The 25824-nt window shown below is 50.1% G+C and overlaps 2 protein-coding genes across 10 annotated transcripts in view; one reads left to right on the plus strand and one right to left on the minus strand.

The window, feature by feature from the left end:
* Positions 1–21821, plus strand: part of MROH2A (maestro heat like repeat family member 2A) — a 61044-nt gene extending 39223 nt beyond the window's left edge. For 3 of the 5 annotated variants that reach the window (XM_037849618.1, XM_037849619.1, XM_037849621.1), the window contains 7 exons: positions 2203–2349; positions 2491–2673; positions 3169–3324; positions 4644–4772; positions 5357–5459; positions 5751–5816; positions 6368–7888. In XM_037849618.1, the coding sequence (XP_037705546.1) occupies positions 2203–2349; positions 2491–2673; positions 3169–3324; positions 4644–4772; positions 5357–5459; positions 5751–5816; positions 6368–6489 (906 nt within the window). In that variant the 3' untranslated portion in view covers positions 6490–7888. Of the gene's footprint in view, positions 1–2202; positions 2350–2490; positions 2674–3168; positions 3325–4643; positions 4773–5356; positions 5460–5750; positions 5817–6367; positions 7889–21170; positions 21349–21455 lie in introns of those variants that run through there. The other 2 variants (XR_005218807.1, XM_037849620.1) reach the window with 2 other exon arrangements.
* LOC119544279 (Holliday junction recognition protein) lies at positions 8220–24632 on the minus strand. 5 transcript variants are annotated; one of them, XM_037849625.1, is made up of 10 exons: positions 24485–24632; positions 24267–24333; positions 21824–21879; positions 19193–19244; positions 16887–16951; positions 15453–15545; positions 14218–14296; positions 11807–13400; positions 9432–9513; positions 8220–8670 (listed from the first exon to the last, which is right to left on the minus strand). In XM_037849625.1, exons 1-9 carry the CDS (start codon positions 24578–24580, stop codon positions 9462–9464), a joined length of 2154 nt encoding a protein of 717 aa, XP_037705553.1. In that variant the 5' UTR covers positions 24581–24632; the 3' UTR covers positions 8220–8670; positions 9432–9461. The 5 variants fall into 5 exon arrangements, with proteins under 5 accessions (XP_037705553.1, XP_037705551.1, XP_037705552.1 ...); XM_037849623.1 differs by having other exon boundaries at positions 11807–13397; positions 19187–19244; XM_037849624.1 differs by having other exon boundaries at positions 11839–13400; positions 19187–19244.
* Between the last annotated feature and the right edge of the window lie 1192 nt (positions 24633–25824).

The following is a 25824-nucleotide window of genomic DNA, read 5'->3' on the forward strand; positions in this document are numbered from 1 at the left end:
TGGGAGCGAGGCGCAGGGGACGGCCTTGCCTGGAAGGGTCTGAGCAGTTGATGGGGGCTTTGCCGGGCAGGAAGGCCAGGGGGGTGTCAGGGCGCCTGGGGCCCACCTCCCTTTTGTGCAGCTGTAGCCTTATGGATCCTTAGGGGTCTGGCTGGGAAACTCTTAGGAGATGTTTATTGGCTGCAGGCTGTCAGCACGCCAAGGGACCCAAACAGCGGCCTGGGGCAGGGGTCAGCAAACGTGTCCTGAAGCGGGCCAGAGAGTAAATATTTTCGATTTTGCTGGCCCCAGGGTCTCTGTCACAGCAGCCACAGACAATTTGTAAACCGATGGCCGTACCCATGTCCAGGGAAACCTCAGTGACAGACACTCATGTTTACATCTCAAACCCTTTTCATGTGGCACAAAATATGATTCTTCTTTAGATTCTCCTCCCAACCATTTAGAAACACGAGAACAGTCCTCGGCTCGGAGGCTGCACTGAGACAAGCAGCGGGCCATTCTCTGCTCGCCCTGGCATGGCGCCCACCCTCCTGGGACGCTTCACGAGCTCTCTCAGGCTAGACCAGTGACAGGCCTGTGGGGTAGACCCTCAGCACTGGCTGGGAGCAGAGGCTCCCTGTTGCCTCGCCCAGGGACGCGTCTCCTTTGATGTGTCTGGATTGGCAGCTCTGTTGAGTGGTTGAGCGCAGTACAGCAGAGGCCAAGAACCGGGGGTTGGAACTAGGGGGCCTGAGCGGGGTGGGGGGAGATACCCCAGCTCTTCTGCTCAGCAGCCAGGCAGCTGTGGACAAGTTAGTAACTCCCTGTGCTTCAGCACCTGCACCCGCTAACCCCAGGGTAGCAGCATCTTCTCTGTCGGATCTCCGTGTGGATTACAAGAGATGATGTCCATCAAGGGTGGCACCCACAGCCTGTCCATGTGGTACACACTCACTGAATGTCACCTAAGTGTTACTTGTAACAAATTTTAGTTTCAGCTTTTAAGGAAGAAGTTACTGAAATGTTTCTGAAGTAGACAGGGCCAGATTATAAATAATCTTTAAATGCACACTAAGCAGCTGGGACTTTATCCTGAAGGGTGTTTAAAATAGGATGTGATCAGTTTTGTTCACTGCTAGGCCTGGCCCTAAATAGATGCTCAGTAAACGTGTAGATGAATGGCAGTGCTGCAGGAAGCTGGTGTTGGTGACGGTGGAGGGCTGGGGGGAGAGCAAGGCAGGAGCAGAGAAAGCACTTGGGAGGTGAGGGCAACGGTACCTAGTGGGGTTTAAGGAACCGGATGAGAGGAGACACTCAGTGGACATGCTTCTTTCTTTCCTCCTGTCCCTGGAGTCACCAATTTGGTGTTTAGCTTTCTTTAGGTCTTAGTTTCCAGGCTGCTAAGAGAAATGCCACACAATGGGTTGGCTTAACAACAGGAATCATTGGCTCAGGGTTTCAGAGGCTGGAGGCCCTGCTGCTTCTCGGGGTTGGTCGGCAATCCTTGGGTTTCTTGGCTGTCCGGTCACCTGGTGAAGTCCTCTCCTTTCTCCTCTGGGTTCCCTCTGACTTCCTGCTTCTGGCTCCTCCACATGACTCTTTATAAGGCCCCAGTAATAGGATGAAGACCCACGCTGATTCAGTGGGCCACGCTTAGCTAAAAAAGAACATCTTGAAAAGGTCCTGTACAGTGGGCTCACACCCACAGGGATATGGCTCAAGACCAAGAACACATCTAAACTGGGGCCATAATTCAACACACATGACAGGCGGGCCCGCCTTGGCCTGAGGTCCCTGCATTGTGGGAGTTAGGCCAATGGCGATTCTCTGCATTCCAGATAAATGAAAGCCGTGCTTCTTTTGCGGTTCTGCAAGGCTCTTGCATACAGTAGCTGCTCAGTTCTGTTAACTGAAGTAATGAATGATGAATGAATGAGTGTTTCGATGTCGGTTGCACTCATCTAGCATGTTTCACATATTTACTTACTAAATCCCCATTTTACAGTTGAAGAAACTGAGGCACTGAGAGGTTAAGAGACTTGCTAGGTGGGTGGGGGAGCCAAGGGTTGGCCCCAGGAGGTTGGGTGCTGGCCTGTGCTCAGAGCCCTCTCTTCCTGCTCACACAGAGTCCATTCTCTGCCTTGGTTGAATCCATGTCCCACCCCGTTGCCGAGAGGTGGGCTTCCACTGGGGATAATTCTAGAAAGTTCTCCTTTCCAGTTGATGAGCAACCCGATTCTGTACCAGGAGAAGCTGCTGAAGCCAGCGGTGTTGATGCTGGACAAGGGCGTGGACCACGAGGCCGAGGCCGTGAGGGTGCTGTCCCTGCGGGCCCTGGGCAACATGGCCCTCGGCGCCCCAAAGCAGGTGCCGCGCCGAGCCCGGGCACGCCCTCCTGCTGAGCGGGGTGGGTCGCGGCAGCTGCAGGGCCCGGGGGAGCTGGATGGCGTGGAGGGGCCGTGCCCACTGAAGTCCAGGGTGGGCTGAAGGCTCGCTCGGCCCCTCCAGGTGAAGCGGTATCGGAAGCTCTTGCTGGAGAGATGCCTGTGCTCCCTCAGGGAGTCCACGAGCACCAGCGTCGTCTCCGAGGGCATGGCGGCCCTGACCAAAATCCTGGCGGAGCTCCGAGAAGGCGACGTGGGGTCCTCCTTCAACCCCATCTCCGAGCGGTGCAGGGCTTTCTTCGACAATGTGAGTACAGTCCAGAGCCTCTTCGAACGTTTGCCCTAAGAGTGAGGGAGCACTTGTTGTCCCCGAAAGAAAGGAAGTTTTCTGGGGCAGAAAGCCATGGGTCCCTCTTGGGACTGACATATTGACTGGCTGACGGGATCTTGTAAATAAATAAAGTCTTGTTCTAAGTTGCAGAGAATCACTAGCTGGGAAGCTGAGTGCTCCTGGGACCCTTTCCCTCCTTGCAGCCCAGGAGTGCTTGGTGACCCCCCCCCCCCCAGGGTGCCGCACCTTTCTGCCAGGCAGGGGTCTGGGTTCAGACCTGGCATAAGCCGGCAGCCAGGGAAGAGGGTCCCGGTGCCTGGGTCCCACCCATCCCCTTGAGGGTGACGGGTCGAACGGTTCAGGAGGCGCCACCGGGGCGGAGGCGTTTAAAATGGCCCACGAGGAGACCAGGGCTTGCTTGGGCTTCTGGCTTCCTGGATTTCAGGCCTCGTTCGTTCATCCTGGCCGCAGGAGAGCGAGCTGCTGCGTTCAAAAGCCTTCGTCCTCTTCGGGAAGCTGGCGAAGGTGGTCTGGATAGCAAAGAAGCATTTCTTCAAAGTGGAAGTGAGGAAAGCCTGGGTCCCCCTCCTGCTGCACTGCGAGGACCCCTGTTCTGATGCAGCCGCAGTAAGACACCCACTTTTCTTTGTGTCCCCAAGTCCGGGGCCTGCCATCCCGAAAGGAAAACACTTTTTGGGTTTGCCGCTCAACTAGCTGTGGGCTTTTCCTGCCCACGCCGTCACCTCAGGCTGGGACAGGCCATTCCAGAGGGAGAGGGCCGGCCCGCAAAGCAGCTCCTTAGGCAGAGTGTGTGGGGGCAGATACAGGGCCCGTGGCTTCTCCTTCAGCCACAGCCTGTGGAAGGCCTCTGCCCCACACCCGTCTCCTGTGCTCTCAGATGTGGTAACTTGCAGGTCACTTTGGGTGTTATGACTCAGTCCGGTTTAAAACCTGCTTGTCATCTCCCCCTGCAAGGAAGGCTTGGGCTAGGGGCTGCTAAGAGTGGCCACGGGGTGCCTGGTTTGGCCGAGACCCCACCATTTCTCCCCCTCTCCAAGCCCCAGCTCGTGACTTTGGGGTGGGAAGGGAGAGCCCCGCACCTCCTTCTTGGGCTGACACTAGCTGGCTGGGGGGCAGGTGTGTGTGAGGGAACCTCTCAGCCCCAGCACCCCGCTCTCTACAAGGCCACTGACCTTCACCTCCCTCCTCCGCCGGCTGGAACGTAACTCGTGACTTGTGGGGAGGCGGCTGAGATTAGGGACCGTTCTGCCTCCTCCTAGTAAGCGCTGGGGATGCTTCTGGTTCCAAAGGAGGGGTATATGTGGCCCATTTTCAACTTGGGCGTTAGTTCCCAATTCTGGGCCACCAGACAAGTCCCCTTGCTGCCATGGCCATGAGGCTAAAGGCTCATCACGGGGGGCATCTGAGGGGCCCTCACAGGGACGGGCACTACCCGGGGCCCTCGTGGACAGAGACCCCGAGCATGAAGCATTTCTCTGAGGGGTCCCTCTTCCTCACTCTGTGGTATCCTCACCACCCTGTCAGCAGTTCAGCGTTCACTCGTTCTCTCCAAATGATCCTGTGAAGTGGAGTTTCTGGGAAGGAACAGATGGGCCTCCTCAGCAAGGGTGCTTGGGAGGCCTGACAAAGGGGCTGCAGAGGGTACGGGGAGTGCGGGGGCGGTCACAGTGTATGTTGCTCCCACTCCTAGGCCGTGAGTAGCCCCCACCCACTCGCTGCCTCCCGTGGCCTGGCTGCCAGGGAGCCCAGGGACTGCAGGGTACAGGGTGGGCACAGAGGATAGGGAAGAGGTGGGGCCGGCCCTAGACCCCAGGCTCCCGAGGGCAGGCCCCGGGCAGGGTTGTAACCCCACATGTGGGCACCGTGGGCCTCCTGGGCACGTGAGGCTCCTCCAGGGTCCCCTCTTGCTGTTCCGTCCCTCCCAGGCATGCACGGCCACCATGTTTCAGTGTCTGCACTTCTGGGGCTGGAAGGCCCTCGAGGGCTCCTGTGCGCGGAGTGCAGCCAGCGCCGAGGAGATGACGGCTTTCCAGAACACCATGTGCTCCATCCTGGTGAGGAAGCCGTGTGGCCGCGGGGGCCTGGGCTCGGGAACACCAGGGTGCAGACTGCTAACCTGTGGCTGTTCAGACATGACGTGTCAGTGCCTTCCACACCACACATCCATTTTTAAGTTGTCTAGTAGCAACATCAGGTGAAAACAGGTGAAACTTTCACATTTTATTTAACCTAATATATCCAAAAACATATCATCTCAATGTGTAATCAATATATAGAATTAATAATGTGACATTCACACATTTCTGGAGGGCACTACCTTCAAAACCCAGCCACATTTCAGGTGCCCAAGAGCCACACATGGCCAGTGGCAGCTGTATTGGGCACTGCGGGTCTGGACAAATGAAATCTCCCCTCTGTGACCAGATGGGAATGTAAAAGGGGCCGATAGGTCCTCCAGTGGCCCAGCTGCTAATGTGCTGTGTGACGCTGGGACAGGCACTTGCCCTCTCTGGACCCCGTGGCTGGGCTAGGCTGCTTGACTTCCGGGACAGCTGCGTTAAGACAGATGGGAAAGCTAAAGAACGGTAATTTCCAGGATCTCATCTCCAAGGTTGAGAGGGTCATTTACTTTTTGCAGACTCAGAAAAAGCCTGCTGTTCTCCAAGACTTCTTGCTAGAAACAATCACCTATGTGAGAAGTAACTTGTCAAGGATTCGAATTGCCGCCTGCAACTTGGCAGGTGAGTGGCCAGCCTTCTCCCGATTCAGGCCAAACCTGAGTCATTTACTCCAACGAGGGAGCCAGGACCTGGAGTGGGGAGGTGGCCTGGGGGCAGGTAGGGAGGAGCGTTCAGATTTGCCTTCTGCCTCCAGAGCTCACACCACCCTGCTTGTGAGCCGGGCTTCTCCCTGCCGGCTGTGGCCCAGCGGGTCTCTCTGAGGTGAAGCCAGGTCTTCCGCAGGGAGGGACCAGGAACGGCTGCCCGCACATCTGGCTTGCAGGGTGAGCCTTTCTCTGGCTGCCCCTTTAGGGATTATCATGAAGCAGATGTCGGCATGTTACCTGAAGCAGCTGGACCTGCCGGCATTACGGAACTGTAAGTAGTGGACATTCGACTATATTTCAAGTCCACACCTCAGACTCCCCTTGGTGTGTCTAAGCTTAGCGAAACTGCTCCAAGGGAAGTGCCAGCTGACCCTGTGTCGTGGTGGGGGACAGAGGAGGAGGCAAGGACGACGCAGAGGGTGGTGAACCCTGTGGAGGGCTCTCCAGGAAGGCAACTAGTGGATGGGGTGGAGTCCATTTCCTTCCCTGTGGCTTCCATGTCTCCCCCGATCCATGAATATTTGGGAAATGCCTCCACCCTGATGCCTTCAGCAGATGCACATGGCAACTAGGTGCCCTGGGTGCCCTTCCCGTCCCTGTGAGCAGTAAACACAAGCTCCCAGAGCTCTGATGCGCACATGAGGATCGCTCCCTCACACTCCTGATTTCAAATCCAGCAGATTACAAGGCCATGCCACATGTGAGCTCCTTCCCGAATGCCAGGCCTTCCCCGGCCTTAATCAGCACACACGGGACAGGGTTGAAGGTGTGTGGCCTCGACCCTCGGAGGGTCCTGATCCTTTCCTTTTTGTGCTCCCTCAGCTCTCCAGGAGCTACAGCTGGACTCAGATCCTGGGGTCCGGAGAGCAGCCCTGGAGACTCTCAAAGTCTTGGATAACTGTAGTCAGCACTCACTTTTGGCTTCACCTGAAGGAACTTCCTAGAAGGTCCAAAAGTAAAGCATAAACTGCCCTCTGAGAGTGCCAAATCCTACCGGAGCAATGCAAACCATTTTTTAATGTAGTTTATAAGAAAAGCATTGTTCTAAAACAATACCGTATACTTCTTTCCTTCCGTACACTAAATCTCACTGCCATCTGGAGTTGCGACTCCACTGTAAGGTGACAACATCCCAGTGCCAGCCAGGGGCAAAGGGGAAGCTTCCCACCCCCATACAGGGCTACTTCATTCTTGCTTTTCCCCAAAGTGAGCACACACCAGACAGCCCCAATCACATGCAGCTCAGTTTCACATGCGTGGTGGGGGCAGGGGGGTTCCACTGCCAGGCCCTGTGCCAAGAGGGAAGGCTGAGCTGTGGGCCATTTCTCCCCCCGGGCCCTCACCCCAAAGGGAAGGCAGGCTCACACCCAACCAATCCTGGGGCACCTTGGGCAGGAGGAGGGTTGCAGCCAGAGCGGATGGGCCATAGCAGCAGAGCAGGAGTATCCCTTTGCTGGGAGATAATCCAGGTCTCACAGAAGAGGTGATATTTATGCCAAACCCACCCTCACCACAGAGGCCCTAATTTACAAAACCCACGTTTGTACGGCTGTGCTGGGAACCCAGCGAGGCCTGGGACAAAATCTGGGTCAAAAGGAGAGATCAGTCCCATGTCCAGGAAACATGTAGCGGGGAAGTGAGGAGGGGCGGGGAAAGATTTCCTAAATATGGGACTTCTAAATTTTTCCCACATTCCGAATTTCCCACATTCCAAATTTGCTGAGCAGTCCAGTCAAACAATCCCATGTTAAAGCTTCTCTGAACAAGGGTTTTCACATAGTTTTGTGGCACCATGAAACAGATAATGAAGTTATATTTTCTTCCAAGCGATGAAGAGTCTTGCTGATAAAAATGCTTGACCACCACTGATGCAGCCAGGAATGGATGTGCCGTTCAATAAACATAATGGGAAAAGAGCTATACCTTGGTAAAATTAGGCCTCTGCTTTCTGTCATGCTCATGCAAAACATTTCCAGAGGGTTCAGAGACCTAAACTTGAAAAGCAAAAATTAAAAAAAAAAAAAATTGAGATTTCTGATTCTGATGGGAGGGGAGATCTGACCATATTACTAAAATGTAACTTCTGAACACTAAAATACCATCAAGTTAAATGACCAATCATCTAGATGGGAGAATTGTTTTCAATTTATGTAAGGCTGGATTCATAAGTTGGACTGATGCCAGGATATCCCCAGCTCAATAAGAAACAGGCAAAGAACAACCAATGGCTGTTTGAGGAGGCCCCTTGAGAGGCCAGCGCACGCAGGAAGTGATGCTCACCCTCGCGTCATCCGTAGAGAGCAAACTGCAGCCCAACTCGTTTCACACCCACCACACCCACCGACTCAGTCCTCAGAGGGCAACGGCCCCCTGCCAGCAGCAATGTCGGGAAATGGTAACTCTTACATTGCCGGAGGAAGTGCAAATGAATAGGCATTTGGGAAAGCAATTTGGCCATAACGTCCAACAATTCACCCCTGGCCTCTGGTGTGCACCTAGGTTCACTTACACAACGTGTACAAGGATCACGGGTGTGCTCCAAGTAGCTCCACTACAATTGCAAAACACGGGAATTAGGCCAATAGGGTGAACTGTCTACAGAGAATCCCAAATGCAAACAATGCTTGTGAAACAAAGTTGCAGAACACATAGCACCACATTATTTACGTGGGAGTTAAAGACCACACCCTAAGTAGTTTAGGGTCCTTTATTGGCAGATTCTGTAAATTGAACGACACCTATCCCAACATCCTTCTATCTCACCTTCCTCCACGGGAGGATGGAAAATTGAGTGCTCAGTGCTCCATCTTCTCCTGGCCTGGCCAGTGAGAATTCAGGGCAGGTCTGCTGGGCACGAGGAAGTGGCAAGGCCCGCACCAGCTGAGTGGGGCAAGGATGAAAGTTCTCCTGATGAAAGGGCAGGATGGGCTGTCTTCCGAGGAGGCTGCAGGCACGAGGGCAAGTTCTAGAGGAACTGCGGGGCCACTGTGCCCGTGGTTGAGCCCGAGCCAGCTTTTCGGTTTCAAGCAGTGTGTGCCATCCCCGCTGAGTCACAGGTAAGGGGGGCCCAGAGTACAGACCTGGGGGGAAGGAAACGCTGACATCCGGGAGGCAACCAGTTGACTCTGGGAAGGGAACACGAAGGAGATACATGCAAGGTAATCTCATCTCTAACCTCTTATTCCAATCCCTCTTCCCAAAACAAGGACAGAAGAAAATAAAAGATACACAACAAATACGGGAAAATATTAACTATTTGCTCTAGATGACTGGCACCTGGGCTTTGTCACTGTTGTCTCAATATCTGAAATATTTCCTTTAAAAATAAAAAGTCACAGATTTCCTATTACAAATACCTCCAGTAAAAACCAGGGGGTGCCACACAGGCCCTGCAGTGTGGGACTGTCACGGGACAGCCCACACACGTTTTATCTGAGAACACACACATGTTAGGAAATTCTTTTTATGGAAAATTATATTATGTTTTGGTTTTTATCTCTTAATACAGAAAACACCAGGTCCCCACAGTTTGAATGAAAAAGACTAAGATTCTTCAAGGATCTTCATATATAGGCCTTAAACTTAGGTTTCATAAGCAAATAATGTTCTCTAACAAAATAGGAAATGGAAGGGAGAATTCTTTGGTCATGTTTAAATTTTCAAAACAAGAGAAATAGGCCTAAAAAGGATAATATTAAAATTTTAACTGAGCCACTTTCTTCAAATAACTTCTAGACTCAACCCAAGGATTCAGAGTCAGCTCTGATGGAACCAATTTCACTGAAATTTTCTCTGAAGCACAGATAAATCAACCAAGTTCTCACATTTTTCTGGAGAATTAAAAAGTAGAGAGCAAAGGGGAAGAGGGACAATGCTCTAAAATAACCTGATTATAGATGTTTGGCTTTGAAATATTCTAACACGAAATCATTTTCTTTTCCATCCTGAAAAAGGGCTTCTTCTTTCCTCTAGAAAATAAGGCAAAGAAAATGATTTCATTAAAACTCCTCTAGAACTCCCAATACCAGCCACCCAAAGCCTGGTTTATATTTACTTTACTGCATGCTCAAACATTAGTGTGCCTGCAGTAGGAATGCCGCCACACTAAATCAACAGCCTGAGAATTAAGAGAGAAAAAAGATCGGTCAACTCCCAGGCCAGCAGCGCAGCCTGGTGGCTAAGTGCGCAGCTCTCCAACCCGGGCCCTGACTGTGGGAACTTGAAACTTACAATTTATACAAGGAAAGAACAAAAACATGCAGTACAGTTAAAGACCTTTCTATCACAGTTTAGACACAATCACGAAGGCCCCCTGTGGTGGCCACAGGACTTGCTAAGCTCCGCAGCGGCTGAGCTCTCCCCACAGTCCTGCCCCCCAGGCGCCGTGACACTGCTCAGGACACACAACCTTGAGGACCTGAGGGACAGTCACTGTAACCTGAGACCCCTCTATGTGCTGAGCTAAGAGGAGAAAGCCCTTTAGGCTGAGCAGGTAACAGAAGCGACAGGGAAGGAGACCTGAGGTGGCTTCGCTGGTCTGAAGAGGGCGGGGATGGCGGGAACTGGGCTGGGAGGGAGGCTGGGGTGGGCGCTGTGCTCCAGGGCCACAGGGCCAGAGCAGCCAGAGGCCAGGAGGCTGGGGAAGGGGAACAAATACAGGGGAGCTGGGGCGGGGGGTAGACAACACAGAAAAGAGTCTGCGGGAGTGGATGGCAGTAGAAGGGACAGGCTGGGAGAGGGCTGTTTGAGAAAAGAAGTTTAGGTTTGGACCAGCAGGGACAGCGGGACCAAGGGGTTCAGGTGTGGCAGGAGTCGGGAGAAGCCTCTTGTCTTTTGGTGAGCCGCCCCTTTCACTGGGAACCGAGGCTCTCCTGAGAGGTGAGACCTTTCAGGAGAAACAGAATGGACCAGCTCACTCTCAAAGCCGTCCCCACAAGGTGTCAGTCCCCAGAGACTGACATGAACAAAGCTGAAAAGCTACCCTGCCAGTTGTCCAGTGCCCAAGGGGGAAAGTGCGTGGCCACTGAGGAGGGAGGGCAGACGGCTGGAGACCCGGACACCAGGGAAAGGCTTCTGCTGTTAGATGCACACCACCAGGCATGGAGCCCCAGGTCCAGCAGGTAGAGGCTCCTGTCCATAGCAGTGTCCTTCTGAGCAGTGGGAAGGGAATGGAGACAGGAATGTGGACAAACAGGGCCAGTGTGGGCCCCTGCACCCTGAGCTCTCCTGGTTTTCAGAGCACCGAGTCCCATTTCTAGGCAGGGCATTGTCAGGCTTTTTGAAATGTTTTCCCTGTTGGCCTGAAAGCTGGGGAGGAGCCAGTGGGCGAAGCATGGGGAAGGGGCAGCCATGGCACTGAGGCATGATAAAGGTACAGGCACTGAGCAAAGGGGAAGGGAAATCCACCTTCCCCTGTGACAGGGTCACAGACAAACAGGTGGTGGTGGTACAATAAGGAAATGGGACATTTATGCCAGACGGGTCTGTCTAAATGAAGTCTGTGATTGGTGGCATAAGAAGGCACAGGCCTCACATGGCCAAACTACAATGTACAAAATTCAAAAGAAACTAGCGAAAGGCTCAACTCACAATCAAATTTTATCAGCCAACAGATGAAGGATATGCATTGTTAAAACAGCTGCACTGGCTGAATACTGGCTTGTTGATTACGCTGAAATGCTATGTTGGAACATCTATGCAAAAAGGTAACAACTCACATTTACTTGTCTCACCACCTCTCCATCCTGTCTGGAGAAATAAAATGGCACACACAGATGAACACCTCAGTTTAAGGGTATGGCCTTCAGTGCCGAGAGCATTCAAGATCATCAGCGGAGCACAAGCAACATGCACGGCTCCTCTGGCAGGGCAGGCCAGCTCTGCTGTCCCTACCACGGTGTGTCCAGGAGGAAGAGCTGTTATTTTCAGACCCGTTTTGCTGCCTAACAAGAGCTATTTTCTTTGTGTAAGATGAAGAGGTTGGAAATAACCCAGTTGTACAAAGATGGATAGAGCATGCTAAGTGTGTTCCCTAAAAGCATCACAGTTGGGAATGGGGTGTAACTTTTCCTGCATGGAAGAATGTTTTCAACTCTACCATAAAGCATCTTACACATGAAAGGGCTGCTGATATAAATGCTAATTTCAGAGGAAGGAAACGAATTTGGGTGAAAGCTTGGAAAATTAACACATAAAAATCCTGTTGGGATTCATCAGATGTATAAATGACACGGAACTTGCTAACAAAAAAATAACACTCACACAGCAGCCACTGAAATAAAACAGAAACGCACCTTCTTCTCTTCCCAGTCCAGCCGTGAAGGGCAACCCTCCTCCTGCCCTGGTCTCGGGATGGCTCCGCCCACGGCACCGGAGGGGTTCCAGGAACTGGCCCCCCGTCTGCACACCAGAGGGTCTGACAACCTGCGTCTCTTTGCAGGCGACTGGCGGTCCCTGCTGCCCGCCGGAGCAACGCACGTGAATGGAAGAACCTCAGCTGGAGTTGGGCCCAATGGACTTCTTATGCTCCAATGCAGTGGTGATAACTTTGGAGGCCCCTGGAGGCAAAGCTCGAGATTGAATTTTCCTAAGAAGTTGCCTTTTTTACACTGAATTTCTGCATTTGCTTTATTTAGAAACTGCCCAGTAAATGAAGACTCCGTCTGCTGAGGTGATTTCCGACAGTACTTTTGATGAAGCTTGTCAAAATTTTCTTTAATTTCATCGTAACGATTCCTTCCGTGGCCTAGGCGTTGTATCCCTGGATTTGAAAAAGTTTTGCTGGGTGATAGCAACTGTCTGAATATTCCAGGATTGCTGCCTTGAAACAGACTGTCAGGCGTCAGGTCAAGGTGGCTGGGGCTCTGGGCTGCATCGGTCTTGGAAAGGGGAGAACTGGAGCTACTCTTCGGTAGGAACCCATCCCCTCCAAGAGATCTTTTCCCCAGGTTTTCTAAAGATTTATTTATCCTTTTTGGGAAAGTTATACTCAGCCTGTGGGTTTCTGAGTCCCCAGATCCACCCCCGTACATGTCCACGGCCCAGGAGCCGGGGAGGTAAGGCAGGGAAGGCTGTTTCCCAGGATTTAGGCAACATTCCTGATGAAGTTTATCAAATTTGATTTCAATTTCCCTATAACGATTCCCTCTGTGGCCGTGGTGTGTGCTTGGTTTGGAAACAATTTTTACTGGAGAAATCAACCATTTCAATGTCATCAATCTATTTTCTTGATCATCATGATGCCTTGTGCTAAAGTCTAAGTAAGTCGATGAAGAGTATTTTTGCGGTATCACTCTAAGCACCTTCCAACTTGGATCTGATTTAGGGATCTGCAGTTTGTTTACTTCAAGAAGTGCTTTCTCTACTTCTACGCCTGTCTGAGGGGAAGAAGCATTTAGTAAGTTCCCGGCATCTCTCAGTATTTTTACCTCCTTTGCAGGCTCAGCACAGGGCAAACCTCTCTTCTGAGAGCTCCTCTGAGACTGTCTGCTGCCTCTGCAATATGTCTTGTGCATTCTGCTCTTCCACTTGTGCCTCCACCTGGAGTTCCAGGTCTGGACGATGGAAGTTTTGGTGGAGATTGTGCACGACGGCTTTGCACTCAACAGCCGGCTCATGGAGTGCAGCATGCCTGTGTACAGGTCACTGACTGTCACATCGCACAGGTCCTCAGCCTCCAAGGACTGGCTGCTCAAGAAGCTGCTGCCACTGGTCCCTGGTGACCAGAGACTGTCGTTTCTAGGCACCACTGCCAGGTCTCCCGAACAAGGATGGGAAGGCTCAGGCTCTCTGAGAGACGAAGCTGATTCAACTGGGCGACTGAGACCCTTTTCAGAGACATAACCAGGGTATCCTGCTAGGAAAACACACAAAGTCAAGGGGTACTGCTGCTCCAAAACCGTCCATATGCATAGATCGTAGGGCTTACGACTGGATAATGATCATAATGGTTTTATAAAACAATAAAAAAACAAAACAAAACCAAAAGATTCCCTAAGTATTTGGGAATAGCCTCTTCTCAGAGATTTTGTTTTAGTCATCAAAATTAAATTTCTACCTTCCCCCCTCCCTTCCCAAAAGGAGCCTTCCTTCCTTGATGTGTTTGTTTAGAGGCTGCTAACTTGTAAAAAAATTTGAAGACAGAAAATAATGAAATTGTTTCTTTACAGGGATGGGTGGGGAAGACTTCGGAATATGCCCACCTCTTTATACAGCTTTGATTTTGCACCATGTTAAATGTTTCATGTTTGTACAATAAAATGAAATCAATAAAGATGGGGAAAAAAAATCCTAGAATCAAATATAAACAGAAACAAATGAATCTAATTATATATCAAATTGATAACAGACAGGGCAAAAAGAATCCAAATAACTTTGAACTCAATACTCTGAACGTGTACCCTTAATGGGATATTGTCTAAGGATAAAAACAGCTGCTGGGAAACGGTGCTGCAGTTCTGAACTGTACAAGTGACCAAATGAGAACACACTATCGATGCTGTGACCATCAGGAGAGGGAGATGCAAATAGGGCATCAGGGGAGGAAGTGAAGCGATCGACAGCATGCCTGGTGAATGGTGGCGTGCGTGGTGTGAGCAGTGCTGTACCAGGGGCGGCAGCTGCCCCCACAGGCAAAAGGGACACAGTTCAGGCAGCTTCTGTGTCACACTCACCTAGGGCAGGCTCAGCAGGCGAGGCCAGGGAAGGGCTCAGGGTCAAATGGGTGTCCTCCCCACTTCTGTTTTCCGTGCACTGAAACCAAAGCCAGGGAATATAAGGCAGCTGCCCGATCTGAGACTCTGGGGCCCACTAAGCTGGTTTTTCCCCGCACACTGTGATGCTCCACACAGGATGGTGGAAGGAACTGCTTTCATCTCACAGCCCAGGCTGCCGCTGCACAGCAGCTGTGGCAAGTGTCCATCTGCAGTGGCAGTGGCGGGTTTGGGCTTCAAGCAGCAATGGGGCAAAATGTGTCTTAGGGAGACCCAGGAACTCTGTCCATGTGGCCTGTGGGCTGACCTCTGACCCAATCATCACACTTCTGCCAGTAATGCCCTTGTGAGTCTGCTTGTTTTTCTTTGCCCAACGTTACTCTGAGAGCAACAACACCAAGGGGCCAGGAGATGGTGGGCAAGGAAAAACTGTCATTGAGACAGAACCACTCCTAATTCCAGTGTCTTCCTCTGACCAACAGAGCAAACAAGAGGAATGTTTCAGGGTAAAAGACAAAAGTATCTATAGTATATCCAAGAATCCAGTGATTTGCAGACATGGGCTACACTGGTTAGTAGCACATTAAGGAAATACAGATGTCCTTTTGCTGCTTTTCTTGAGATGAACTGTCCTTTATTCTGCAGCCTAGTTATTTGGTATTAAAATATCCTTTATGTTTTGAAAAGATATTGACAGGACCTGGAAAAATAACGAGCTGGCATCCTTAGGTGAAACCTCATGGTTTAGTTTCTTTGTTTTCCAGGCAAAGCTTCAGGAAACTGGGAGAGGGGCCTATGCGGCTTTGCCACAGTCGCCATCACGTGTCACACGATGCAACCGTGGCGCCGAGGAGGCACACCGCCTCTTGGTGCTGAGCCCAGCCATGCCATCCCAGGAGAGGGTAGCTATCTCTTCCCTAATCATGTAGCATAAAATTCCCACCACCCAAGGTCCCACATCTGGCCCTGCAGACTTCTGTGAGCTGCCCCGGATGCAGCGGGCAAGGGGAGTGTACCCACTATGGCTCCTGCCTTCTGAGCTCCCCCTGACTGTGCTGGGGGCAGCTGGGAGTTTATCCAGAAGTGCCAAGTCTGTGGGCCTCTGAATAAAGCAGTTTGGAAAGAATTACTTAACATGCTTTAAGCCTCTAGTTCAAGACTTAATTATACACAAAGGCTACTGAGAAGCAGCTCACCTCTAGATAACTCCCATCTCCTCGCAGCACATCCACCTGGGCCAGGTATTTCCTTCTTATTTCACTTCTTGAAGGGCTCTGGGGCACTGCAGGCTGACCGAAAGAAAGCAGTCAATAGCCTTAAGAGCTATGGACACAACTGATCTCTTCAGTTCTGGAACAATGTGGCAGCACTGTGCATTAACGTACAGATCTTTAAATGAAGTCACTCAAAAGTCACTCTTTCACTGACAGCTGCTGGACCAGCAATATGACTTTAGGGAACTTACCTGTGGTTACAATCCAAAAGAAAGTAAAAGACAAATAATACAAGCCTGGAGAAGTTTGTGGTGACACTGCAAGGACTGAAAAAAAATTTAAAACAATCTGAATCGTCTTAGCTGAGTTCAGGAATCAATTAATAGCGTAATCCCAACCAGCATGTTTATAAGAAAATAAATACAGTGTTCCAACTTAGGAAGCCAGGAATGGTCTCTTTCCTATCCCTCACCTGCCATACGTTGGAAATAGTGTCTCAACTTCCAGTCACTGGAACTGAGTGGGGCTGAGTCAGGGATTCGGGACAGCACATGGAGGTTCCACAAATGCACATTGTTGGGGAAGGTCAACACCTCGATTCTTTACTATTAGAGTCACTTACTTTGCCTTCACTGCCAAGCCCTGCATAACACTTCAGAAAGTAGTCTCTTCCCTTCCTTAGGATCACTACCTTTTATTCCATTTAGACACTAAAAGGATGTGCAGAGTCACACATGGGTGCATGTACAAGTGTCTGTGCAGAAAGAGCAGTTTTGGAGGAAAGCCACACATGAGATCTTCTAGCATCTGCCAGAGGAGCTGGGTGAAATGATCCAGTGGATGAAGTTTTGTGTGTTTTCGTCTGTCCCAATGGGGAGTGAAGGTGAAACCCATCCCCATCAAGGAGGCAAGTGGTTTCTGGGGCCGTTGGGGAAGTTTGGGGAAGACGCTTAAGTTGCACTTACAGTTTAATTTGCCAACTGCTGACCAATTATGGGACCTAGTGACTAAATGGGCTTTCAAGACTGACCAGAAACAGAACCCGTCTTAAGGACATTGTTTCCATGAGGAAAAGCCTAGGTTAGACTGTAACTTTTAATACTGCACGCTCAATCAAGGCAAATGGCCTTCTGCTGACCACACAACTTTGTGACTGTTCTGTCAGCGTGAAAATATTTCAACATTTACGTAGGTTCGTTACGTAGGCTTGAACTGCGGTAGTGATACCAGCCAAGCGCTACCGAAGTGTCTTACCACCTTAATGGATTTGTAAAAGGAGATGGGGGCAAAGATCTGAAAGGTGGCAGAGCAAAAAGCAAGTCTCAGAAGAGGACTTCAAGGAGGGTGCAAGGTGAGGATGGGCACCCGAACCCCCAAGCCCTGCCTCCACCCAGCCATGACGAAGGCAGTTCTTACCTTTATGGCCCCAGCCACCGGATCTTCCAGGTCTAAAGTTGCATCAACATCACTGCTTTGCAAATCTAAAAGCAAAAAAGGAAATCCCAATTGGAATTTTAAAGAACACTTGCATTTTTCTCTCAAGAATAGCTTTCAGATCAGTTGAGTATATTGCCAATAAAAATCTCCTTTGCTTCAAACATGCTACCCTTTAATAAGGACACAGACCACTAATCGCTGTTAGGGATTATTACAACCCAGAGAACCTGTAAGAGCAGGAAGATGCTAGGAGAGATAAGGAAAAACAGATTTTACGACACCTCTAGCTCTTTCAATGATCTCTCATCCTCCAAGTTGAGACACTCTAGCCCAGCACTGTCCAAGAGAACTTTCTGTGATAATCAAAGTTCTCTATTTGCTGTCATGTGGTAGCCAATAGCCAAATATGGCTTCTGAACACCTGAAGTGTGGCTAGCGTGACTGAAGAACTGAAGTTCACATTTTATTTTTCAATTTAAACAGCCTTACTTGCAGCTCTAGAATAAGTATTTCCAATTATTTCAAGCATTCTGGGAAATTCCTGGAACTAAGGATTTATGGAGTGAAAATCTGGACACATTGGTGAATAAACATCTCCGAGTAAACATCATCATTTCAGTCACCCCCCCTCAATGGAAACATCTTTAGGTTTTCTTCTTTGTAATTCTTTGAAAATCATCAGTTTTCCCTTTACTGACTCAACAAATATTACTGACACCTGGTGCAGGCAAGGTGCCAGGGAAGGGGCTAGGCAAAGAAGTGGACGGAAGCTGCAGAAAGGCCAGTGTCTAGCAGCAGAGACGGGTGCTTGGGACGAATTACAAAACCACTGTTTAATTGCTACAAGAACCCAGCATCCAGAGCCTGGGTAACAGTGGAGGTCAATTCCGGTCGGGCCAGGAGAGGCTTCCTGGGGCAGTGAAGAGACAGTGGGCATCACACAGGCCTGTAGGCTGCATTTCAGGCTCTGTCCTTTTATCCAAAGAGCAATGGGAAGGCACGCGATGTGAGGAAATGTATGTGTTTCACGCTGCTCTGGCAGTGATGCATGAAATGGGATGAGGGGAACCTGATGGAGACAGCAGGGGTGGCTGTGGAGGTCGGGTTGCACTTCAGAGCATTTAAGAGACACCAAAGCCAACAGGACAGTGATGTCTTGGATATAAGGGATGGAGGAGGTGCTGAGACCATGAGGACTGTGGACTTGCGGCTTACACTGCAGACACACCCTCTAATGCAGGAGGGAACGAGATCAAGAGCAGGTTTGTTTAGATGTGCTGGGTACAGACATGCAGTATTCAAGCAGAGAGGCTGGCTGGGCAGTAAAACACCCAGAGGAGGCCTGGGCTGCAGGGAAGAGTCTCACCAGAGCGAGGGAGAAGGAGAATTCCAAGGGCAAACTGTGTCCGAGGCAAAGACCAGAGCATCAAGAAGTTTCAAATGCTAAACGGATGGGCAACGAAGGAATAACAACCCAAGAAAGCCAGCTGGGTTCAGCAACAGGGTCTGGGGGATGTTCACCAAAGGCTGCGCTTGGGAGAGGGGGTCAAAGCCAGACGGAACTGGCTAAGAAGCACACAAGGGATAAGACTGGAGACAGTAAACACCCAGTGACTTTTGGGCAATTTGGTTGCAGGGAGGGGGCTGAACAAAGGGAGGCAGCTACAAAGGACTGTGGGAGAGAGAGAGGTTCTTAAACTATGTTTTACGCACCATAGGGAAACCTGGGCATGTTGAAATGTTGACGGGGTATAGCCAGGGTAGAGGGAGAGCTGAAGATAGAAGAAAGGAGATGGACTGATTCCTGAAAACGCCAAGCATGAAGGGGTCTGCAACCAAACTGAGCTGAGGGGAGGGAAAGGAGCCCTCCCTGAGCGTGAGGAGGGGAAAAGGGAGGACAGCAGAGGTGCAGCCTTTCTGTAGATGCTGGTGGTTCACACCACCAACCTCAAAGGGAAATCCTTAAGTCCTATTAATTTCTTGACAATTTTTTTTAACCAAAATTTAAAGGGGAGGGGGTGGTTCTTTATTCAAGAAATATCTGAGTACCACATATTTACGTGTGAAGCAGCACACATGCAACTGTGAGCAGGACATGGTTCTCTATTTTCCAGGGAGCTTAAAAAAGTGCACTTTTTTAAAGAATGAAAATGTTACAATGCGGTAACAGAGACCTGGGTGTGGTCAGTCCCTTTGACCTCACTTTATAGGCAGCTTCTCGTGCTTGGACACACACACTCTCCCAGGATCCCTGCACCGTGCGAGGGGCACTCACTGACCTTTACCTGTAGCTTGCAGGGGTCCATCCATCCTATCGACTGGCTCCACGAGGGATTCCTCAAAATGAAGAAATGAAGACACGCTTGTTTTCAGTTAATACCACATTTCAAAGCCACTGTACAGTAATAAACCTACAGTACTTTCATTCACATATGAGAACGGAAGGTTCCACAAGGCTTCTCTTCTCATACATACCGTCCTGAAAGGCCCCAAATAGCTCCTATCAGGTGGCTGAGGTTCCCATGGACGGGGAACAGCTTTCTCAGGGAGGGAGCAGGGCAAGAAGTAAAGGCTCAGGCGGCAGAGCCTCTGCCCTCTCAGCGCCTCACGCTGCCTGGTTGTGGTCCAGCAAGGACCGTGGCAGGCAAAAAGCCAGAAAAGACAATTGTCACTACCTCATCCAGTAGCATCCAGAAACTCTCCAAGGCTCCCCGGAACTTTCTGAGATACTGATCTTAACGATGCAGCGTTCACTGTGGGGTCATGACGCCTATGACCCCTTCGTGGTCCTTCAGCACAGAAAGTGTGACCCCACCTGCGAGAGGCAGCGGAGCCCAGGCTGACGAGCAGCTCCCAGGGCAGGGTGGTCAGCAGGCCACAGCCTCGAGGAGGCCATGCTTCTGCCACACCAGAGGCTTCACTGTCAGCCCAGTGAACACCACTTAATGGGTTCTCAGGTTGGCTACAATATTTTAGGAACAATTTCACCCTTGCCATTAAGTGGGAGAGTGAGAATGTGGTGCCGCTGTCTCCAGGGATGGCCCCGAGTCTTCACCTCTCAGGGTTCCATGCCTGGGCAATTCCTGGCCGCCCCATGAGCACCAGCTGGGAGCTGACTCCTGCCTCTGGAGCAGCACCACCTTCACCTTGAGAAACTCACATAAGGTGGGGCTGGATCACCTACGACAAGACAGGTGGGGCTTCGCTGAGTTTACGGAACAGGGCACATGCTGAACGTGTGACATTAAGCCAATGACGATGAAACAGCCAATTCTCAGCAACTTATACAGAGAACCCAACAACTGTTCTGACCAAATGAGTGTAGGCACCCCTAACCCACCATGTTCTTCTCGCCTCCCCCAGCCTCAAGGGCAGCAAGCAACAGAGGTAGCATTGGGATTGGTTTGGGAACAGGTGAAGGTAGATGTGAGCAGTCAGCAACGATAATTTCGGTGAGACTATAGATATCCAAACCATAATCTAAGTCTATGCCCAGTTTCCTGGTCCCAAGAATTGGTCTTGAAAGTTTTTAGACCCCAGGTAGGGGTCTATCCATACTTTAAACAAAAACCTTAAATAAATCTCTAGAAACATTTTCCCACCAGGACCATCCATATGTGGTCTATTAGTGGGCATCACTATTACGTCACATAAATTAAAGAGTGCATTTCCTTTGATTTAATCCCATGTCTTGGCATTAACTGGAAAGGGGTTGACAGCGATACTAGAAGAGATAAGAACAGGATGTTTCTCCAAGGGCTCTGTAAATAAAGTTTTACTGGCGCGCAGCCACGCCCATTCATTTATGCGTGGTCTCTGGCTGTGTTCCCCTGAAATGGTAGAGTTGAACAGTTGTGACAGAGAAGGTAGAGCCCACAAAGTCTAAAATATTTACTAACTGGACCTTTACATAAATAGCTTTCTGACCCTTGATTTATAATAAAGGAAGGCATCAAATAGTTCCATGCCCATCAACAGGAAAGCAGTTAGGGAAAATGGTGGTTGAATAACACAGCAGATGAAGTGTGCATGATATATTAAGTGGAAAAAACGGTAACCAAATGCATGTATTTATAAATATGTGTATTAGAAACAGAATCACATTACACTGAAATATCACTAGTGACAACCTCTGTGTGACAGAAGTCAGGATAATTTTAAGTAGTTATCTGTATTTCTAACATTTCTATGACAAAACGTATTATGTGTGTGATTATAACTGTTCCGTAACCTGAGCCCTGGTGTTTTTATTCTTGGGTCCAGGCTCCTGACCTGCGGACGGGTGAGCGTGTGATGTCTGAGAAGCAGTGATTCACAGAGCACTACACATCCTTGCAAAGTTACTAACCATCCCCAAAGACTCACAGAAGGAATATAAACTGTACCAGCATATCCCATTAAAATAAGAGCTCACATCCATAATGTGGTTGGATAAATTAGGGTAAGGAAAAAAAAATCTAGGTCTTCTGAAAGGCAGACGTAGAAGGAAAAAAGGTGTGATCCTGTACACTGAACCTTCTCCCTAATCTGTCTTCTTCTCCCTTTCAGGACCTCTGAAAGGTATTTTTCTTTCCTAGATTTCCATTTGGTCTTTTCAGCTGTGGCTGAAACGTGGGATGGTGAGAGGGTTATCCAGCAGGAACTCTCAGCCTTTACAAGTGTACACCAATTAATCCAGCTGTGAGGGAGCCCTGTGGCTCAGGGCAGGGGAAACAGAAGTTGCCAAAAGGGATTTAAAACCACTTCACAAGCAACAGAAGAAATGCTCTTCAGCAAATCCTTGAAAACAAGCAGCAAGGTGTTTTTAAGGTGAGAAAAACAGGAAACCGACTGGGAGGCTCAGTCCACCCACCACCAGACACACCAGCGCTCCTCCACAGCAAGGCATTTTGGCAATAAAACTTGACATTTAATACCTGGATTTGTGCTGTGTCCATTTCCTTTATCCATCCTCCACCCCAAATTCTCAATCCTTAAGAAAAGAAATAGAAATTACCATCCTGAATTAGTCATCCTGAAGGCTGAATTCCTATTAAACCTGCATTCAAAGAAAACCAGAGGACAGGCAAAAGACAGACAATTAAAACCAAGCCAGATTTCTAATATATTCCTGTTCATCCTCTGTGGCTGAAGGTTTTTTGTTTTGTTTTGTTTTTTAAATCAAGATTAGATGAACATTTGTCATTAAGGAAAACCTCTTCTACTGGACAGACACCAGCTCATCAAATTACATCAACCCAAATTAAATGGAAACAAGGAACATACACATGCCAGGTGCTGTCCTCAAATCCACATATATCGAGGACAACCTATATACTATGTAGAGACAGGTGAAGGACTTTTGAGGGCAATCACTGTACCCCACCACGGAGCAAGCACGTTCTGAGACAATCCACACGAGTGCAGAGAGCATGCGTTAAGCACAGGGTGAACCCAGCTCCTGCATAACCTGGGCCAAATAATTCATCTCACCTTAACCTCTATTTGCTCCCAGGGAAATGTAAGCTAAGAAGGGATCATTGGGTTGAGAGCTGGAGGTGGCTGCTAGTGATAACGCTACAGCAGAGGTTGCACGGTGCTTCCTGGGTGGCAGACTCTGTTCTAAGCACTTTCCAGGCAGACCCTGTTTAATATTCAGTTCAAGACAGCAACAGATCTAACTTGTTTAGTACTCCTAAGGACCTGTGTGATAGGCACATACCCTGTTCATGATGGAGACATGGAGGTAGGGAGAAGCACATAGGGCCCAGGTCACCTACTACCTGGCAGAGCCAGGTGGTGAACATGGACAGTGTGACTCTGTGCCCGACCGCTGCTCCAGTGTCTGGCCTTTCCAGAACAGTGATGCTTGACCACACAGGCTCTGGGTCAAACTGAAGCTTTGCCACTTTGGCTAAGTGACATGGGACAAGTTACTTCACCTCTCTCTCCTGTATCCTCTGCTGTTAAATGGCAAGGATTCTAAGACTACCTCATGGGGTCACTGACAATCAAAACCATGAAACCCTTAACAGTGTCAAGCACATGGTAAACTGTCACTACATGGGTATGGTGATTACCTCCCTGCTGTCCTCAGTGTAATTGGTGGGGTTCAATCTAGACCCTATGGTGTTGCCTTTACCAGGAATTCACTATAAGGTGGTCAGCCAGCGTTTAATCAGAAAGGCCCCTCCCCTGATTGAGCACCTCTCCACATGAGGTCGAGGAACTCCAGGAGCTTAAGATTCCTGGGCTCTCTTCTGGATCAGCAGTGAGGCCCAGGAGTCTGTTTTAAAAAGCAATCTGGGTGACCTTTTCCATGCTGAAGTGGGAGAAGCACCACTCTCAAGATGTTCAGGTGCTTCAACTGCTCAAATTGGAATCCGAAATGAGCTTTCACTGGTGAAATCGGTGGTCCTTGAGATCTGTGGAAAGGCCAAAGCACTGCAGAGATGGCTCCTCCTGGCCAGTACACAGCCCAGCCTGTTGTCTGCTCACTTGGGAGCGGCACTACATGACTGATTCCTACACCACCGGGTCCTGCCTCTGGGTGGTTGGATTTCTGATGGCCTGACGCAGACTGGAAAAGAAAAAACACCTGTCTCTGCCTCACGTAAACCTCATGCAAGGTGTGGTGGGATCAGCCAAAAGGGCAGAGGGCTAAGATTCATTTAATTTAAAAAACAGGAATGAAGAACTGTTTTTTTGCTTGTCTGTTTAATGCCCAGCAGAATCTGAGCTGCGATTTGCTTTCATTATAATTGGCAGTGAGTGCGATGTAAGGCTGTATGGGAGGAACTGACCCCAGCCACTGTGAACTTTCTTCAGCTATTTACCAAGAAGAATCTGTGCTCAGCAGGTGACCCAACTGATTTGCACCAGTTTGCAACACTAACCATTAAACAGAAGGGCTGCTTCCCCTATATTCACATTAAGCCTCAAGTAGTAGAACCTCAATGACTATAGTTAATGCTCCAAGTCAAACAGGACAAGTAACAGTGGATTGACAGTTTACTACTACCAGGTACTGTTCTAAGAGATTCACAAGCATTGTGAATCACAACTTACACCACCACACTGGGTTCATGTAATTGTCATCATTCTTCCCAGTTTACAGATAAAGGCACTGAGACAGAGCCAGACCCGGCAACTGGCCCAAGCGGACATGCCTAGTGGGTGCGGGATGGGCAGGCACGCCAGCCCAGGCAGCGGCATTCTTAACCGAGAGGAAGCCAGGTATCCTCAGGAATTCTGTTGCAAATACTTCATTTACTTGCTTTAGCTCCTATAAGTTAGGTGAACACGGTTTGCTTTCACGAGAAGGCCCGGAAGGCATTTCAGAATCTATACAGCACCTCTCCAAGAGGGAGAGACTCGTACCCTGGGGTGTCTCGTAGGTCAGCGTGGCCATCTGCACCAGCGGGGCATCCTCGAAGGGTCGGTTGTACTGCGGGGGAGGAAGGGGCGCGGGGTCAAGGTCCCGGGGTCGCGAGGCGCCCCCCGACCCCGGCTCCCTCCCACCCCCCCCACAACCCGGACCTTAGCCCCGACTCCCCCCACCCCGCGCGGGCCCCACCCTTCCCCGCGGCGGGCCGCACCTTCTCTATGAGCTGCTGCATGCGCCTCTGGAAGCGGCGGCGGCTGTCCCGGAGCTTCGCCACCAGAACGGCCTCCTCGCGAGCCTCAGCCTCCATGGTGCGCGCCGGTGCCACCGCGACTCCAACGCAGATCCAAGGCCAGCGTCCCTTCGACCCCGCGGCTCTAAGAAGCCACTCCCGCCCCAGCCGCCCTTCGGGCTTTCTATTGGCTGGCGCCGTGACGCGGGGAGATGATTGGGCCTTTCAAACTGGTTTACGCCACTTTCTCCCAGCCAATCCGCAGTCGGGTTTCCAGGCCCCGCCCCCGCCCCGGGGCGCGCGAGGGGTGTCGGGAGGAGGCCTCGGTCGCTCTTCCCGCCGCTTCCAGGCGTCTTAATGGTCAGCCCCGCGCGAGGATCCCGGGAATTACGTATCCTTTCTCCCGGGGGACACGCGAGAGAACTGCGGCTCGGAGATGTTTGGCGACTTGCTCGGCCGTGGCCCCGGCCCTCCGTCGGCCACGACCCCCCCCCCCGCCCCAGGTCGACTCCGTCCTGCCCCCGCCTGGGGTCCTGGCGCGGCTGGAGGTGGGAAGGGCCTGAAGAAAGACGACACCAAATTACGAATTTAAAAGGAGGCGGGAAAGTGAATATTCATTTAGCATGAGAAAGCAAATCCCAACACGTTGCACGGTTAAAGGTGACAAATGCCACAAAAGCAGTATCTTTAGTAATAATTGCCTGACATCCGATTTTTTTTTCCTACGTATCTGGTTGCATACTCTGCTTCTTCATGCGAGATTAATCTGGTAACATTTTCTCTAGACAGAATAGAAAATTTAGTCTTTCCTCTAGTAAAGTTGATGGAAATTTTTTATGACTGACATTTTAGAAAAGTTTATTCAGCTCCACAAATCATTGGTAAATTCAGGTAAATTTTTAAGCCTGTTTTCAGATGTTGGAAAGCCTCTATCAATTGCCTTTCACATTTGTGGTATAAGGTTTCTGGAAATTTCAGGGTGTCTTCTGCAGGGATTTATCTTAAACACTTGTTGAATTGTTGACATTGAGTAACTACTTTAGTGGAAGGCAGCATCTTCCTGTAAGCCATCTCTACACAGGCTCAGCTGTTAGTAACTGTAGTTACTATATGCAGAAATGACTTAAACTGCATAAACTGTCCCACTGAGCCCAATATATATTCCCACTTGGCTTCTTGTCTGGATGGCAAAACTGCTCTCAGCTACTCCACCTCCACCCAGCCAGAGGGAAGTGTGACAAAGAGGAAGAAGGAGGGGAAAGGGACACAGATCCTGACTCTGGTTGGCCAATTTTAGGGATGCTTAGGACTGTGTGTGCCCA

This window comes from Choloepus didactylus, chromosome 9 (genome assembly GCF_015220235.1).
Source record: "Choloepus didactylus isolate mChoDid1 chromosome 9, mChoDid1.pri, whole genome shotgun sequence".
Classification (NCBI taxonomy): domain Eukaryota; kingdom Metazoa; phylum Chordata; class Mammalia; order Pilosa; family Megalonychidae; genus Choloepus; species Choloepus didactylus.

What these genes read in the sequence shown, in the direction of transcription:
- LOC119544279 (XM_037849622.1), bottom strand. Translation starts at nt 24,580, where the DNA reads ATGGAGGCTGAGGCTCGCGAGGAGGCCGTTCTGGTGGCGAAGCTCCGG. An exon ending in GACCTACGAGACACCCCAGG is followed by an intron (nt 21,880 to 24,266) that starts GTACGAGTCTCT and finishes TCTTTTCTTAAG; the next exon opens with GATTGAGAATTTGGGGTGGA. An exon ending in TTTATTTCAGTGGCTGCTGT is followed by an intron (nt 9,514 to 11,806) that starts GTGAGTGTTATT and finishes CTTATTTTCTAG; the next exon opens with AGGAAAGAAGAAGCCCTTTT.